Source organism: Jaculus jaculus, chromosome 14 (genome assembly GCF_020740685.1).
Source record: "Jaculus jaculus isolate mJacJac1 chromosome 14, mJacJac1.mat.Y.cur, whole genome shotgun sequence".
In the NCBI taxonomy this organism is placed as follows: domain Eukaryota; kingdom Metazoa; phylum Chordata; class Mammalia; order Rodentia; family Dipodidae; genus Jaculus; species Jaculus jaculus.
This window is the reverse complement of record NC_059115.1, coordinates 70,873,638-70,891,616: the sequence shown is the minus strand read 5'-3', so window position 1 is coordinate 70,891,616 and position 17,979 is coordinate 70,873,638. Positions and strand designations below refer to the sequence as shown.

The following is a 17,979-nucleotide window of genomic DNA, read 5'->3' as shown; positions in this document are numbered from 1 at the left end:
ATGACCGAAGCAGAATATGAATGTGTATGGAAACAGTAAAAGCAGTTTCTATATATTCAAATATGATGGCACAAACTAAACTTTTAGTTTTTGAGAAAGGGGAGGGGCAGGGGCTGGTATATAGTTTTTAATTAGTAGTGAAAGTTTAGGACAATTTTGTATGTTTTAAACTACTGAAATCTTAAAGTTTTAAATTATGACACATAAAATATCATGCTGAGAAAAAACTGCAGCATAATTTAAAATTTATGTGCTACCTTTCATAATTAACCTTTAATACTAGAGTTTTAACGTTACATGACAATTTCACATATAACACATATGTTGAACTACTCTAAGACAGCATTTCCTAACATTATAAGCAGTGTAATTTTTCCATTCAGAATATTAGTGATAAGAAATAATATTAGTTTTAGGCAAAAGGTTTAATATCATTTCATTGTTTTTTTTCTTTTATAATGTTATTATTTTTTAAAAATTGGAAATAGAAACATAATGAGCTTAAATATAATGACCAAATATGTCAGAGTATATTGTTACTGGCTTATAGAAATCTATTGTATTACATCAGGATAGCTCTTTCTTCAGTTATCAATGTCTGTATTTATTCCCACATTACATGTATCAATTGTTCCATTCAAAAAAGGTAGCAAATATGTACAGTAGAGATAATAAATACCAATACTTTAAGTCATAAACAAGGAAGATTACATTAAATAGATTTCTCGGCTCTGCTGTTGCCTGACAGATACGCGATGTGCCAGTGGTTATGTTATATCCCTCCTCCCACACATGCACCTCCTGCAGAGACAGCAGACTACAGAAGCTGACCCTGACTGAGACCATCTTGTCTCTCTGACAAAGCTCCTTTTTAACTTCTTACTTACTAGTTACTTCCTGTGATGGAGAAAAACTTTAGCTCAGCTTGTGATAATTTCACAGGCCCTGAGGACCCCGACCCTAATGGCCTCAAGGTCAAAAGTCAAGTCTTGTTCTGAAACATCTGTGTGCTATGTATTAAAGTGGAACAAAAGTGGAGAACTATCCACCAGTGTGGGACAAGCAGGACAGGGAAAACAAGACTGACACACTGGTCAGCTGTCAACTCTGGCATCTTAAGTTCATTTTAAAAACAGTCCAAAATCTACCTAAATTCCAAATGTGAGGTACAGAAAGTTTTTTTTAATGAACTGTCAAAATTAAACAACGCATAATATGTTTTACTGAACATTAAATTTTTTTTTTTACTAAGTCAAGCCTATAGACATTTTTAAGTTACTCTAACGAGTTGAATAAAGCTCGTGTTTTATGTAATTTTAATGTCTTACAAAGAAAAACTATCATAGCTAAACTTTATAGTTATTTATATCTATCATAAAAATTGAAAGAAATTATTCAAAACCAACATTCATCCTTAAAAGCATGCCATACAAAAATGTTAAAGTGCTACCTTAGGTATCTGTTATCTATGTTAAAATAAACCAATTCAAAATAGTAAAAAGTGCTTGAAAACAGTTATCTAGAAACTGAAGTCATTTTATGATGTAACTGTGAACTTATTTCTGTCTTTCTCTAGTATGTGCACCTGTGGCTCGCGAGCAGCTGCAGAGCTCTGGGCGTCAGTGTCGCCCCAGTGTTATGACACAATGGGACTAAGGTGCAGAGCGACCGACAAGGCCACAGAAACGCACTCAGTCCTCTAGAAGAAAGTAGGTTAGACAAACCAGGCTGTGCCTGCGTTTACTGTTCCTTTCAATTTGATTAACAAATTGTCAAAAATTTTATCTCAAATTAATAATTTTATTATTGTAATAGTACCTTCTTGTGACAAGGGCTTATAGACAGGGAGGTAAAAATTATGCATTACTGCTTTTCTAGTACTGATTCCAGCACATTAAGCACACTGGCACAAGATGGCGTGACCTGCAGCATGACGCCTAAGGCACATAAAATTCCAGAGTTTGGCAACTGTTTCTATCAGGTACACAAAATATTAGCACAAAGAGCCACAGCATTTTGAAATGTAAAGATATTTGTGGCCAAGCAGTATTATCTTAGCGAGGAACAGATTAATAAGAGCATTCTGACCATGTTAATTCTAATAATATAAATACAAATGAAGTATCAAATACTAAATAGAACACTCATTAATGTCAGTTAAAAACATCAAAATAATATCAAACATTAAAATGGTCTTGACAATTGGAGTTCTGTACAGATAAAATAAGTACCAATGGTATACAAATAAAATAGGAAATGTACATATGAAATGTATAGAAGCTGGCAAGATAATTTAGAAATTTAAAAATAATATGTAAATAAGGAACAAGCAAAAAAGCCTTCTGGTTAGCATTGCAAAGCTCGTATTCTAAGATAAATTAGTATACTCTTCAAAAATCATAAAATTATATAGTCCAAATACTTTATTTCCACACTCTGTGAAACAAAGCAATAATACCAAGAAGAAAGAAATAAAGGACATTAACCTGTAATGAGACTTGGGAATTGAACAGTTAAATCTGCCCTTACCAGTTCAACAAAAGCAAGTCCTCCATAGCTGTGAGCAACGAAGAAGACATTCTCTGCAGCAGACTGGGCTATGAAGTGGTCCCAAACGTAGACTGCATGTTCTTCAGGAGACCCATTCTCCTATAAAGACAACAAAGATCGCTTATTATACACTGTACCTAACTGTTGCCACAGTAATCAAGTTAGAGCGTATGCTCGCATATAGCATAAAATGAGAAGCTGTGAGCTCACCCAAAAAGTAATGACATTTAAATAAAGAGAACAAATTAGTATTAAAACTGTTAGGACATTACCATTAGTATTACTGTTAATACAATCTGATGAGACAAGTTATATAAAATACATACATTATAAGGTCAATAATCCAGGTATATGGGGGATGTTGAACTATTTTTAAGCACATTAGACATATGCAGTAGAAAGTTATACTGGTCTTTTAATGAAACAATGTAAAACTAAAATATTTAAGCTACATTACATAGTATCTTAAAATATTTATATTCTACATACATTAAGTTACTTGGTATATGAGATTTTAAGTAGCTGTGTAAGCACAATAAATAATAAATATTTTCTACTCATCATTTAAAAAGGTATATAAGTGCTCTCAAAGCATTTTCTATACATATTTTACTCCTAAAACTGGGAGAAACCTAAATATATAAATCTAGGGGCATTTATTTTCTCCTACTTTGCTAAATCCTATCATTCATATATATATATATATATATATATATATATATATATATATATATATACACACACACATATATATATACATATATATATATACACACACACACACACTTATATACATAAATACATACATACACACATATATACATACACATCTTTGCATAAATATGTATTTGCATGTGCACACATGTGATCAGATATACATGTGTGTGCGTGTGTGTGAAACCTATGGATTAATGGCAGGTGTGTTTCCCATTTTCCACTTGTTTACTGAGAAAATGGCTCTCACTTGAACCCAATTCAGATCGTCTAATCAGCCAACTTGCCCTGGGGATGGTGTCTTTATCTCTGATGCTGGAGTGACAAGTGGGCTGTTACGCCCATCAGACATTCATATGTATCGTGGGGATCTCAAATTAGAACCCATGCTTGTGCCACAAGCTCATTACTGACTGAGCCATCTTCTCAGCCCTCTACAAATATTTTTTATCAGGACATATACAGCACAGAAAATTCCCAAAGTTCTGTAACTTAATTTTGCCATATTTGTTTCGCCACTGATCATCTATCTATCTATCTATCTATCAATCAATCAATCATTATCATCTATCCATGTTTACAGGAAAATTTTTGATAATGTGAAAACAAAATAATAAATAAGAAGCTAAACAATTATCAAATAACAAACTATTACATTAAAATATATTCATACATCTATTTCTTTGAAACTTAGAAGCCAGTTTCCTAACACTGTGTTACTATCACAAATGAGCACAATATGTTAAGATTTTTCCATTTTAGGTTTTTATCTTTTTTAAAAGCATTTAAAAAACTAAGAGGGCCAGTAGTAGAGCTCAGCACAGTGCTTGACTAGTATTTAAGTCCAAAGGCCCTAGGTTCAGTCTTTCTTGTTTCCAATTACCTTCTGGCTATGTGCATAAGGTATGTGTACAGAAAAAAAAATGAGTTAGAATTTCACGCTTAGTATCAACACACAGATTCATTTGTCTCCTGTATTGATAAGTTTGCCACTATTGGCCAGGAGACATATGACTTTGGTTTTTGGGTTCTCCAGCAATGGTGAAGTGACTTCAAAGCTGAGACTCTCAAGGACCAGGGATCCCAGCACTACCTCACCGGGCCCCCCGGCAGCCTCTGTCATAAACAGCTGCAGCAGGCAAGCACCTTAACTGCTAAGCCATACCTCCAGCCCCTGATGACTTTTTAAAAAAATAATTTATAAGTGATTATTTTTCAGACTGGTACAGGTAGAGAGAAAGAGAGAGAGAAAGGAAGAGAGAGAGAGAAAAAATGGGAGAGAGTTTTAGAGAGGATTGTATATACAGCATTGTTAGAAAGGCACTTAAATGCAACTCCATCTCTTCCAAAGCTCACATGCACCCTTCTTATCTGTGTACAACTGTCCTTTCCCTGAGCTGCTCTCCTTATACCTTTCTCTCTGCCTCTCTCTCTCAGCTCAGCTTTCTCCTTGCCACCTTCTCACTCTGCCTCTCTCCCCTCCTTCTTCAACCTATACTAAAAGCTTAGAGCCCAGTTCAGCCTGGAATTCAACTTCTTACCTCATGTACCAGGTTGGCCTTGCACTTGTGGCAACCCATTCCTCCAATGTGGGCTTAAGAGTACTGGGATGAGGGCTGGAACAATGGCTTAGCAGTTAAGGTGCTTGCCTGTAAAGCCAAAGGACTTCAGGTTCAATTCCCCAGTACCCATGGAAGCCAGATGTACAAGGTGGTACATGCATCTGTAGTTTGTTTGCAGTGGCTGGAGGACCTGGAGCACCCACTTTCTCTCTCTTTCTCTGCCTCTTTCTTCCCTCAAATAAAGTAAATAAAAACAAAATATTTAAAGAAAAAAAAAAGAGTGCTGGAATGACAGGCTTGTAGCACAGCGCCCAGGCTCTAAATTTATTCTATGAGTGGGTATCTCTTTCACCATAAGAAATCTGAAGGACCCAGTGAGCTTGCACCTCATTTTCTTAAAGGGTTCTTTGCTGGGTTTTTGAAGCAGTGCCTCCATTACAGACAAGACTTGCACAGAACTCACTCTGTAGCCATGTGATCATGGCAATCCACCTGCCACAGTCTCCAAGTACTATTTCTGCAAACATGAGCTATCACCTAACCACGTTATAAATTTTATAGCAGGTATTGAGCTTCTGTTCTCTAATGTCTATCCCTGCTCTAGATTCCTCTTCACAGCCACAAAAGTGCTGACTACTAGTCATATGCTTCGGGATGTCATATATATAATGTCAAGTTCAACCAAAGGAAAGCATACTAAAATTTCCCCTCTAACACGTCTGTCTATTCTTCTCACACCCAGCTGAAATAAGAACACCATCTTTTACTCTTACTACCACTTAGGTCTCCCATCAGTTCCTCACTGGTTCTGTGTCTAGTTGTCCCTGAAACTTGTCCACTTCTTTCTCTTCTCCTGTCTTGTGCGTTAGCTTCAGACATGTGGCTCCACAGGCGCGTGGCTCTCCCATCTTCCTCTATCAGCACGCCCCAGATTTTGTAAACAGAATTCCTATTTTCAAATTCCTTCTAAAACATACAAGTATATTTATTTATTTTTCCATGTTAGTCACTCTCTGCTTAGAATCCTCCAAAGTTTTCTCACTGGCTTCAAGATGAAATTCAGATTCTTCAATGTGGCATTAAGGGCCCTACATGATCTGGTATCTATCTATCTCTTGAATAATATCTCTTGTCACTGACCTGCACAAAACCTTGTCCTAAAAGACTTTTTGTCTCCTGAGAGCCCAGTGATCACTCTCTGTTCTAGTTACAGGGAACAACTTGAAATAAGCAAATTGTGTCACCTTTTCTTGTCTGGAGTTCTTTGGCCTGAAAGCAATACTGGACCTCTGACCTCACCTTACCTTCTTATAGCCTGTCTTTGTTACTGAAAAGAGGCATCACCTACTAAAACACATTTCCTTGTCACACGGAAGGCATGCTAATATTCTCTTTGACAGAGCCTTGTACATGTTTCTCAAGCCTGCACTCAGGAATCTCTCTGATAATACTGGTTAGATTATCATAGTCTTTTAAAGTTTGTTTGAGTGTCTGTGTATAATGTGTATGGGCTGATCTTGGATGTTATTCTCCTCTCTTCCCACCTTCTTTTGAGACAGGGTCTCTCCTGCTGCTGCTGCAGTTAGACAGTTCACGGGTTCTCCTGGATCTACTTCCCATTGCCCTAGACACAATGAGATTACAGATGTGTGCAAGACTTTGCAAGCAACTCTTACCTGGGTGCTGAAGAGGATTGAACTTGGGTAAGTAGGCTTTCATACAAGTTTGACCTATCTCTCCAGTCCAGATTATTAAACTCTGGAAGCCAAGAGCCTAGTCTTTTTGCTCATTCAATCTTAAGTAGTAAATGACTATTAACTCCCACCCACAAGACCAGCCATGCCTGTAATCCCAGCATTTTGAAGATGGAGAAAGAAGGTAACACAGCAAGTTTACCCAGCCTAGACTACATGAAAGTCTAAAAAAAAAAAAAAAAAAAAAACCCTAAAAATTAAAAAAAAAATTTAAGCCCTAAAATCTTGTAGTCATATTTTAAAATACAAACATACTTTCAAAGATATCTATTAGTAACAATATAAAATGAAAATACCTACAGTTACAATATACATACATGGAGAGATGGCTCAGTGGATAAAGTGCTTGGCCCTCAAGCACCAAAGTACCCAGGTTCAGATCCCTAGAACCATGGAAAATAGCCAGAAACTATGATAGGCTTTTGTAGTTCAGCATACCAACAGCAAGAGGAGAATTGGAAACAGGAGAACTTCCTAGAAGCTTAAATGAGTTGGCCTGGCAGTCAGAGATAAGGAAACCATAAGCCACCCAAGACCGTGCCTCAGCAGAAGTAGAAGCCTAGGGGTCAACCCTGAAAGCTGTCCTCTGAAAGTCTCACATGTGCCGTGGCATGAGTACTGTGGTGGTTTGATTCAGGTGTCCCCCATAAACTTAGGTGTTCTGAATGCTAGGTTCCCAGCTGATGGATATTTGGGAATTAATGCCTCCTGGAGGGAGTGTATTGTTGGGGGTGGGCTTATGGGCTTTATAGCCAGTTTCCCCATGCCAGTGTTTGGCACACCCTCCTGTTGCTGTGGTCCACCTTCTGTTGGCCAGGGGGTGATGTCCACCCTCTGCTCATGCCATCGTTTTCCCCTGCCATCGTGGAGCTTCCCCTTAAGCCTGTAAGCCAAAATAAATCTCTTTTTCCCAGAAGCTGCTCTTGGTTGGGTGATTTCTACCAGCAATGCGAACCGGACTGCAACAAGTACACTTCCACTCACACACAAGAACATGCATGCACATGCACTACACACTCCAGAAACATTAAAATAGAAAATAAAGACATCTACCCAAAGAATAAAAAAATAATTTAAAGGAAATACAGGTAGTAATTCCAGGCTTTGATGAGTTAGCTCTCATTTCCTGTTTAAAAGGCAGGAAGGGAGACTGGCGACATGATGCAAAGGCTAAGGTGTTTGCCTGTAAAGCCTAGTGACCTGGGTTCTATTCCACAGTACCCAAGTAAAGCCAGATGCACATGCAGTTCCTTTGCAGTGACACTGTGTCCTGGTGAGTCATGTTTCTTTGTACTTACAAATAAATAAATAAAAATATTTTAAAATAAAATTTTTTTTCAAAAGGCAGGAAGATGGGTATCACAAAATCCTGGATAGCAGTTAACTTTAACGAAGAGAACTTGAGCAGTGACTGGGATGGCTAGTGGCTGCCAAGGATCCATTTTTTAACTATCATGGCAGTTATACCAATGCATTGTTTTAATTAATTAATTAACTGAAACCTAGGCAGGTTTATATCCCACGTGGCCACAAACTCATAACCTTAACCTCCCAAGAACTGAGATTACAGGTATATGCCACCACACCTAGTTATGTTCTTTAGAGTGCTTCTTTAAAATGACCATTCAGGGGCTGGCTGAGATTGCTTAGTGGTTACTAGAATCGATTCCCCAGTACCCACATAAAAGCAGATGCACCAAGTGGCACATGCATCTTTAGTTCATTTGTAGTGGCAGGAGGCCCTGGCATACCCATACTCCCCCCTCTCAAATAAATAAATTTAAAATATTTTTAAAAAGACTAACTCTACTGTATCAGAATTCTGAAGATATGCATTGGATAAATATGCAATTTATTATACAAACTTTTGAGAATATGGAAAAATCTTATCAGTAATTGTACTAACAGTGCAGATCTAAAGTGGCACTATTTAAAAAAAACAAAAAACCCTGCTCATCCTACTTATCTTGTATTAGTGGAGGCTCTTGTGACCTTGCAATTACATAGGACTTAAAGGCCTGTTTAATTCTACTGTTTTCTTCCTTACAGTTGCAGATCACAGAAAAAAAGCTTCAACAGATTTCCTGCATGCAAATCTCCATCTTAAAATCTATTCTGGAAGCAAAGTTGGAGTTTATTAAGAAAGGGTTTTAATATAGATTTAAGCACAGGCATTAAGAGAAGGAGAGACATGGAAAAGAGGGAGAGCAGCAACATCCTAAAGTGAGCACAGCTTTTGCAGAGTCACATTTAAATGATTTAAGGATCGTTATATATTCATAATTTTGGGGGCTTTTGAAGTTACACTGTTCAAAGGATTAAAAGATTAAGTGATTAAATAAACTGTTTTGGTGTGCTAACTTTTCTCTAAGTAACTTTTCTTTAGTAAATTAAATCATAAGGTAGATTTCTAAGGGACACTGTATACGTTTATAGGCTGGTTTATAGAGGCCCTACCCCCCGCAAAAAGATCAAAAAGGACAACAGAATCCTTAGTATAAGCAAACCACAAGGAAGTAAAAGATGTGTTTCTGATGTTTGTTTTTGTGAGACAGGGTCTTGCTGTGGAGGCTGGATTACAAATGTGAGCTACCTCCCAAGTGCTGGATTACAAATGTGAGCTGCCTCCCAAGTGCTGGATTACAAGCGTGAGCTGCCTCCCAAGTGCTGGATTACGTGCATGAGCTGCCTCCCAAGTGCTGGATTACAAGCGTGAGCTGCCTCCCAAGTGCTGGATTACAAGCGTGAGCTACCTCCCAAGTGCTGGATTACAAGCGTGAGCTGCCTCCCAAGTGCTGGATTACAAGCGTGAGCTGCCTCCCAAGTGCTGGATTACAAGCTTGAACTGCCTCCCAAGTGCTGGATTACAAGCGTGAGCTGCCTCCCAAGTGCTGGATTACAAGCGTGAGCTGCCTCCCAAGTGCTGGATTACAAGCGTGAGCTGCCTCCCAAGTGCTGGATTACAAGCGTGAGCTGCCTCCCAAGTGCTGGATTACAAGCATTAGCTACCTCCCAAGTGCTGGATTACAAGCGTGAGCTACCTCCCAAGTGCTGGATTACAAGCATGAGCTGCTCCCAAGTGCTGGATTACAAGCGTGAGCTGCCTCCCAAGTGCTGGATTACAAGCGTGAACTACCTCCCAAGTGCTGGATTACAAGCTTGAGCTGCCTCCCAAGTGCTGGATTACAAGCATGAGCTACCTCCCAAGTGCTGGATTACAAGCATGAGCTGCTCCCAAGTGCTGGATTACAAGCATGAGCTGCTCCCAAGTGCTGGATTACAAGCGTGAGCTACCTCCCAAGTGCTGGATTACAAGCGTGAGCTACCTCCCAAGTGCTGGATTACAAGCGTGAGCTACCTCCCAAGTGCTGGATTACAAGAGTGAGCTGCCTCCTATGTGCTGGATTACAAGCATGAGCTTCCTCCCAAGTGCTGGATTACAAGCGTGAGCTACCTCCCAAATGCTGGATTACAAGCATGAGCTACCTCCCAAGTGCTGGATTACAAGCTTGAGCTGCCTCCCAAGTGCTGGATTACAAGCATGAGCTACCTCCCAAGTGCTGGATTACAAGCATGAGCTACCTCCCAAGTGCTGGATTACAAGCGTGAGCTACCTCCCAAGTGCTGCATTACAAGTATGTGCTGCCTCCCAAGTGCTGGAATACAAGCATGAGCTACTATGCCGGCCTAATAAATGTTTTTGATTGTAAACATATTTTGTGATCCTTGTTTTGAGATTCTTTTGATTTTTCATCCAGCAAAGGTAGGGGGCTCAAAACTGTGAAATCCAATCTAGGATACCATTGAGTTAGAAAGTTCAGTGGAGGTAAGCCTGTCATTCAGAAATAAAAAGGGCTCCACTAAGCCTTGACTCACACAAGCCTGGAAAAATATATAGAAAGTGTTTTTAAGTATTTACCTCTGTTATTATACACCATGTTTAAAGCTAACATCAAATAGTGTTACCTGCCAGGTCTATCAGCCTGGGTGATTTAAATTAAATCCTATACCATGTCAGATTTTTTTTCTATATATCTTTTCTTTCCTTTGCTAAGTCATTTCTACTTCAACAATGCTGGTGCTATTCATAGTAAGAATGTGAGCAAAATGAGATGGAATGCATTTCAGATCACAAGACCAAGGAGTAGCTAACCTCCTTTAATGAATCTAATTTCTACTAAATTAGAACATCTCAAAGATGACTGCCACTATCTAATGGCAGAAAAATCTGGATGAAGCTTAAATACTACATAATTGGAAAATATTTAAATAAATTATATTTCCTTTAAGGAAATAGTATATAACTATTCAGCAAAATTAAAACATAATAATACAACTCTTATTTTTACATATAATTTTTAGTATATAAAACTTTGAAAAAGACATTTCAGAAGAAGGAAATAAAACCATTACAAGAAGCTGTGCTGCCTACAAATGGTAGAATTGTGAATCTTTCCTATTTTTACCTTGCTATAATTTCCTAAATTATCCAGCATTTCTACAAAGAATACTTATAATAAACATGTAAATAATAACAAAAAGTCAGAAATAGCACTCCGGAGGTTATTGATAGTTTCTTAAGGTGGGGGAATCTAAGATCTCTGTGTCTTCATAACTAGAAAATTCTTAAAACTACTCTGAGCTCACTCCATGTTTACAAGCAGTAAATGACAAAGACTGCACACAGAAGAGCAGAACTGCTTGATACTTCGAGTACTGGCATGGAGCAAGGTTAAGGCAATGCTGTGTTTAAAGCACATCCATGTAAAGAACAATGATCTTGCACCATAGGAAGAAGGCTGCTGATACCATGCCAATTCCAGTTTTGAAGATCTAGTAAGATAGAACAGATCACCTTATCAAGATATTATTTTTAAAGGCAATAAAGGAGATAAACTTGTCCCCTACAACCTTGGGCTTTCATATATGGCTATTTCCTATGTTTTTTTACAGAATTAACATTATATTTTTCTTATGCTTTACAATGTCTAATGGAACAACACTACTATCATTAAATTCTATGAAGTATTTGCAACCTCCTATAGCAAGCATATACATATAAATTAATATAGGAAGTTTCTAGATATATACCACTAGAACAATACAGTAGTGACATTGTAAATTAAAATTGATTTTATAAATGAGGTGATGCTATATCAAGGCAAATTAGTGTCATTCCAACCAAAAGCCAACATTGTGTCAACAATCCTTATATACTTATAAACCATAATCAAGAGGGTATGCTACAGACAGTATATTTTGAGACTAAACAGAATTCTATAGCAAAGACTTTATAATACACTTTAACTACAGAAATGCAAACATACATAATCTATTCTACAGGTTTCTCCATGAATTTTACATTAGAGTATATTTTGTATGGAGTAACTTAATTCAACTTGGAGGATTTTAGAATATGTAAATGTATGAAATATATGAAAAGAATTCAATCCATTAATTACAGATTTGGGGCAGCAATGCACAGAATATTTGCACCACAGACTTCAGAATACTGAGAGAACAGGCTGAATCCCCGATGTGCTCTTGCCACCACTAATCGCTAAAGCCAAACAGCAGGGATGCAGGTACCCAGGCTTATCAACTGCGCCAGGTTCTACTACCTCGGCATTGTGAGGTTTGCATCTGTGATGGACTACCCGAGCTGGTAAGACACGTAATTGTCTAAACAACATTTGCATATTTGCGTAATTATTTTCTAAGGTTAATTAGCTCCTGTAATGCATTTTGCCCTTTGAGACTGCTTACAGTGACAGGTTCACATATTTTCTGAACCACTGCCAAATTTGACAGATTTTTCTTCAACTAACCTGTTGCTAATAAAGTTATAAAATGAGTGATCCCATAATATACACTTTAAATTATAACTGATTAGGAAATGGAAGCTGAAAATGCAATGAATTAAAACGTTTTAAAATGCCCATTTTAAAGTCAAAACTTCAGGGTAACTTACATTATATAAACCTTTATGATTTGGATAAAAATTTCCCTTTATTTTGTCCTATTTTAAATGTGCCATTTTTTTTTACAAGTTGTCTATATTGACACTTAGCAGTTTAAAGGAATGCCTATCTATCTATCTATCTATCTATCTATCTATCTATCTATCTACGAATAAAACTAATGGTACATTGTGCACATAATGGAAACACCAAAAATTTAAGAAGCATTATATTGTCTCCAAATATTAAGTTGAATCATACGCAGATAACGCTATTAGACATTTTCATTAAAATAGCAGTTTTATCAGATTAAACTTTAGACAATTATAACAAATACAAGAATCTATAAAAATAAACTTGAAACTATTATTTTTCCTTAATTTTAGATGCAAAGATATTTTTATCAACAATCAACATTGAAGACAGATGCCAGGCTATTTACTAGACATATGGGTACATTCACAAATCGTGACTGGTTATACCAAGAAAATATTTGTAGTAAATATAAAAATGGTCAGTACTGCCAGGCATGGTGGCATACGCTTTTAATCCCAGCACTTGGGAGGCAGAGGTAGGAGGATTGCTTTGAGTTCAAGGCCACCCTGAGACTACACAGTAAATTCCAGGTGAGCCTGAGCTAGAGTAAGACCCTACCTTGAACTGCTCCCCCCAAAAGGTCAGTACTTAGAGATTATCAAAGGTATTAAAATTAAACAGAGAGTTCAAACTCCACATGTCTAAATTAAGCTCTGAATTGCATTCCCAACTCCTAATTATCTCTTTAGCTTATTCTCTGAAATATTTCTGGAATCTATCTCCTGCCCAGTATATTATTCACTTGAACTGGACTTATGTTTTCTCTCATTTGTTCTTTACAATGTCTTTATGAGACAAATCTCTCTCTCACATTTTTTTTGTTTCATTTTGTTTTATTTATTAGGCCAGGAGCTCCTTCTAGGCCAGGCTAACCTAAAAAAAAAACACTCTCTTGCCCAGACTGGTTTCAAACTCATAGCCATCCTTCTCCCTTAGCCTCCTGAGTACTAAGCCCAAGCTATCATGCCCAGCTTCAGAGACTGTAAATACTCAATTTGTGGTGATGGATTTACTCAAGGTCACAAAACTTGTCAAACCTACAAGCCGGTCTGCGTGGTTCTAATGTATGAGCTTCTATGCTATGCTGCCCAGCCTTTCCAATCACATATAGCACAGGGTTAACAAATGGCAGAAAATATAAAACGGCTACCACAAAATGTTCTCTTATAGCACTCTGGAGGGATGGCTTAGCAGCTAAAGCGTTTGCATGGAAAGCCAAAGAACCCAGGTTTGATTCCCCAGGACCCACGTTAGCCAGATGCACATGGTGGCGCATGCACCTGGAGTTTGTTTCCAGTGGCTGAAGGCCCCAGCAAGCCCATTCTCTCCCTCTCGCTCTCCCCCTCTTTCTCTGTCCAATAAATAAATAAATACATTTTAAAAAATCTCTTTTAATTGGACTAAACATAATATCTAAACCAAAACTAACTGACAAAGAGTTAATTTCAAAAATAAGGAAAACAAATAAATATAATCCCTCATTTACAGATGTGTTACCAAACGAATCCTGACAGGGCCCTAGAGTCACAAGACAAGCTATGCTCTGGAATAGGAGACAAACAGAGTCAACTGGACTCTACTTGGCTTGTTCCTTAGTATTTCTAACAAGGCAAGCACTGATGACCCTCTTCACTTAACATAAGTCAAAATATACATGCAATCAAAATACACAAAATATACATTGCAAGTTAGCACATGCAATCCAGGAATAACATTACTATTAATATCCCTACAATCAGATGAGCAGACAAAGAATGACTAAGAAACTTACTCAAGAAGACTCAATATGGCAGTGCTAGGATTCAAATATAGGTAGTCTGATCTCACAGTTATAATGCTAATCATTTAATGAGTAAAGTTTTTAATACTGAAAGGCACTCAGTACCCTTCTCTGTGTAGGCATAACATTGTTGCTACACTCATAAGAACAGCCAGACTCAAGAGCCTTTAGACAAAGGCATAGGATGTATTTTATGTACATATCATGCACAATGGGCCAAGCTTGCATGAGAAAAGAACTTTGCTGGGAAATGAGTGAGTTTATTTTCGAAAAATTCATGTTTCTTTTTCTTGTTTGAATACTCAGCTATCTAATGATAAATAAACTAGAGATAACTTGAAACTTATTATTTATGTTCTGCCATTTATTCACCTACAGAAAAAATAAGGCTAAGAAAAAGAAATTAGACACAGAAAACTTCATATAGTATGATTCCATTGACAGGACATTCTGGAAGAGTACAAAGCACTGCCCAGCAGGCTGAGGACACGGGGGGGAGGAGTGGCACTAAAACAGAGGTAAGAAGTCAGCAGAGAGCAGTTCTGGGTGACGGAAGGAAATCACTTGTTTGTCCGTGGGTGTGGCGCGTGCTGAGTGAGCCGGGACGCTGTCTGCGCTCGCTCTCCCATCTGAGACAGGCGCGTCTGCTGCGGCAGCACAGGAACCGGGCTGGGAGCTTTGCGTTCTCCCGGCTCCGCCTGCCACTGCCCTCGGCTGCCTGAGATCACAGTCACACGGGCACTCAGAACTCAGCATCACGAGAGTGCTAGCGAACTGAACCCAGGGCGGCAGGCGTTGCAAGCACGCCCCTTACACTGCAGAGCCATGTCCTCAGCCCAGGAAATGTGGTTTGTTTTGCTAAGATGACTGTGGTTATGGAAACACAATGACACGTACTTATCAAACACATATTGAAATTTTTAGAACATAGTTGTAACTATGCTTTAACATGCACCACAACAAGGCTAACAACAACAAAAATAATGGCAAATCATTTGTCTAAAACAGTAAGGCTAGTAAAGGGTAGCTTGGTCCTCTTTGAACACATATACTTGTCACACATTATGGATAGCTGCTTTCACCTTACAACACTGGAGTTGAGTTGTTGAGCCACAATCAGTACAGTCTGTAAGCATTAATGATTCACTATCTTTTTCCTACAGAAAATCTTTGTCAATCCCTGTTCAGAATCCTTATGGACTCAGTTCCACTGTAGAATGGCAGATTAAATACTTGTGTCTGACGGCATTATCTCCCTAATGCCCATGAAAACTACAGTAAAAGATTCTTTCAACAAAGACAAATTCACAAGGAGTAAGAGAACAAGGCCGGAAAAAAAATGACGTTTTAGAAGATAGGCATCAGAAAGAGCCAAGTGGTAACTAATTTAGCAGATCTGAGAAAGTCTAGTCTCAATTTGGCGGTAGGAAAGCTGGGCATCCAGTCTGTTTTAAGAATCCTCAAAAGCTCAGAGATAGGATCCAGGTGCTTCTCTCTGGGCTTGAAGGAGAAAGGGAAGCACATGCTAGACTCAAGCTCTTTAAGAAACAGTTACAGCTGGGTGTGGTGGCACACCCCTTTAATCTCAGCACTTGGGAGGCAGAGGTAGGAGGATCCTCAAGAGTTCAAGACCACCCCGAGACTACATAGTGAATTCCAGGTCAGCCTGGGCTAGAGTGCAACCCTACCTTGAAAAACTAAAAACAAAAAATAAAAAAAAGGAAAACAAAGAAACAGTTTATTTTCCTCTTTCATTCTATCTAGCTTGAATGATGATTTTACATATCCTAGCAGAAAAAACTTTGAAATGGAAATGTAAGAGAAAGTTGGCATCAATTTCAGAAGAGAAAAAAAAGGTGATTAAGTGATTGTGAGTTGGGGATTGAATGCAGGGCTTCATGTATGCCGAGCACATTCCACCACTGAGTCCACTGCCAGTCCCACGCTATGCACTTTAAAGGTAAAAGACGCTGGTGGAGGTCACCTTGTCGTAGCAGACTTTATCCTTTATAAACTTCCAGGTGGCAGGCAGTAACCCAGCTGTCACTCAGAAGACTATCAGACCTCTTTAGAGAACCCAAGCAAAGCAATCTAAAGCTATGGATGGATTGTCTGAGCATCATAGACGTTCTCTACAAGGAGACAACACTGAACACATCACACATACTCACACCAATATGATGAGAGATTCCATTCATTGTCACTGATAAATCACAGCAGACTGTTAAATATCAGACACAGAAAAAAGCCTATAAATGCTAACATAAAACTAGAACAAACAAAAACACCACACGAAAGGACCACACACTTTGAAAGAAGAGTAAGATTTCAAAATGCAGTATCATAATTATCTTCAGAGATATAGCAAACAAAAAAAATGAATGGAAGTACTATTAACAGGAGATTTTAGCAGCTGGGAAGATTGCACAGTGGGTAAGAAAATGCTGCATGCAGTTCAATGAGAGAAAGAGATAACACCAGCAAAGATACTCAACAATGGACACTGCAAGCTTTATAATTGGCCAGCCAGGCCAAATGAGCCAATGGGTACAATAGTGGCACATGTGTCATGGTGGAAACCAACTCTAATTGGACTGGAGGCCCACTCCATGCAGGGAAAAACATCCCTGATATTGAAAACTTAAAACAGGGGTAGTCATGAGCCCTAGGGGGTGTAACATCCGCTGATGTCTGGATAAATGTATATACTATGCCTATCAAACTGCCCAATAAGCACTTCTCTTAATATTGATACCCTTATATTAATGCTACTCTCACTTTGGGTAGAGAATCTTCTCTTATCAGATGACAGTGACCTTGGGATGACTCAGAAGGTATCATGGTACTGGAAAAAAGTGACTGGAGTACTGAGTAATATCTTGATCACACCTTCCAAGGCTCAGGGTCTAATGCGGAAGAGGCGGAAAGAATGTAAGAGCCAAAGGGAGGGTAGGACTCCTTACAATGTGCTCCCTACAGACATAAAATGGTCGGGATATCCATGACCTCACAGTGCCTGACACTACCTACACAAGACCATCAAAAGAGGAGGAAAAGATCATGACATCAAAATAAAAGAGAGACTGATAGAGATGGGGAGGGGATATGATGAAAAATGGAATTTTAAAGGGGAAAATGGGGGGGGGTATTACCATGGGATATTTTTTATAATCACAGAAGATGTTAATAAAAATTGAAGAAAGAAAAGAAATAATAAAAAGAAAAAAAATCTGAAAAACAAAACACTGATGAAAACAAAAAATGCTGCACAAGCATGAGGAGCTGAGTTCTATCCTTAGTAACCCCATCAAAGACCAGAGGTATCTGTGCATGCTTCTAAGCTCAGTGTGAGAGAGGCAAAGACAGGACTGTTGGGGTTCAGTGGCCAGCCAGTCTAACTGAAAAGCAGCAAGATCTGGGCTCCGTGAGAGATCCTGTGTCGAGATGGCACAGAACATGACAGGGGTTACCTGATGCCCTTCTGACTTTTGCATGCATGCACACACTGGATGTGCATGTAGACACACACTATGCACACCACATACTACACACGTTTATTTAGA

At 38.4% G+C, this 17,979-nt stretch overlaps 1 protein-coding gene across 6 annotated transcripts in view; it reads right to left on the bottom strand.

Annotated features, from left to right (window-relative positions):
• The window catches only part of Fam172a (family with sequence similarity 172 member A), a 438,504-nt gene that overhangs the window by 215,487 nt on the left and 205,038 nt on the right, over window positions 1-17,979 (bottom strand). For all 6 annotated transcript variants that reach the window (XM_045134031.1, XM_045134026.1, XM_045134030.1 and 3 more), the window contains one exon: window positions 2,530-2,649. In XM_045134031.1, coding sequence (XP_044989966.1) covers window positions 2,530-2,649 — 120 coding nt within the window. The remainder of the gene's footprint in view (window positions 1-2,529; window positions 2,650-17,979) is intronic.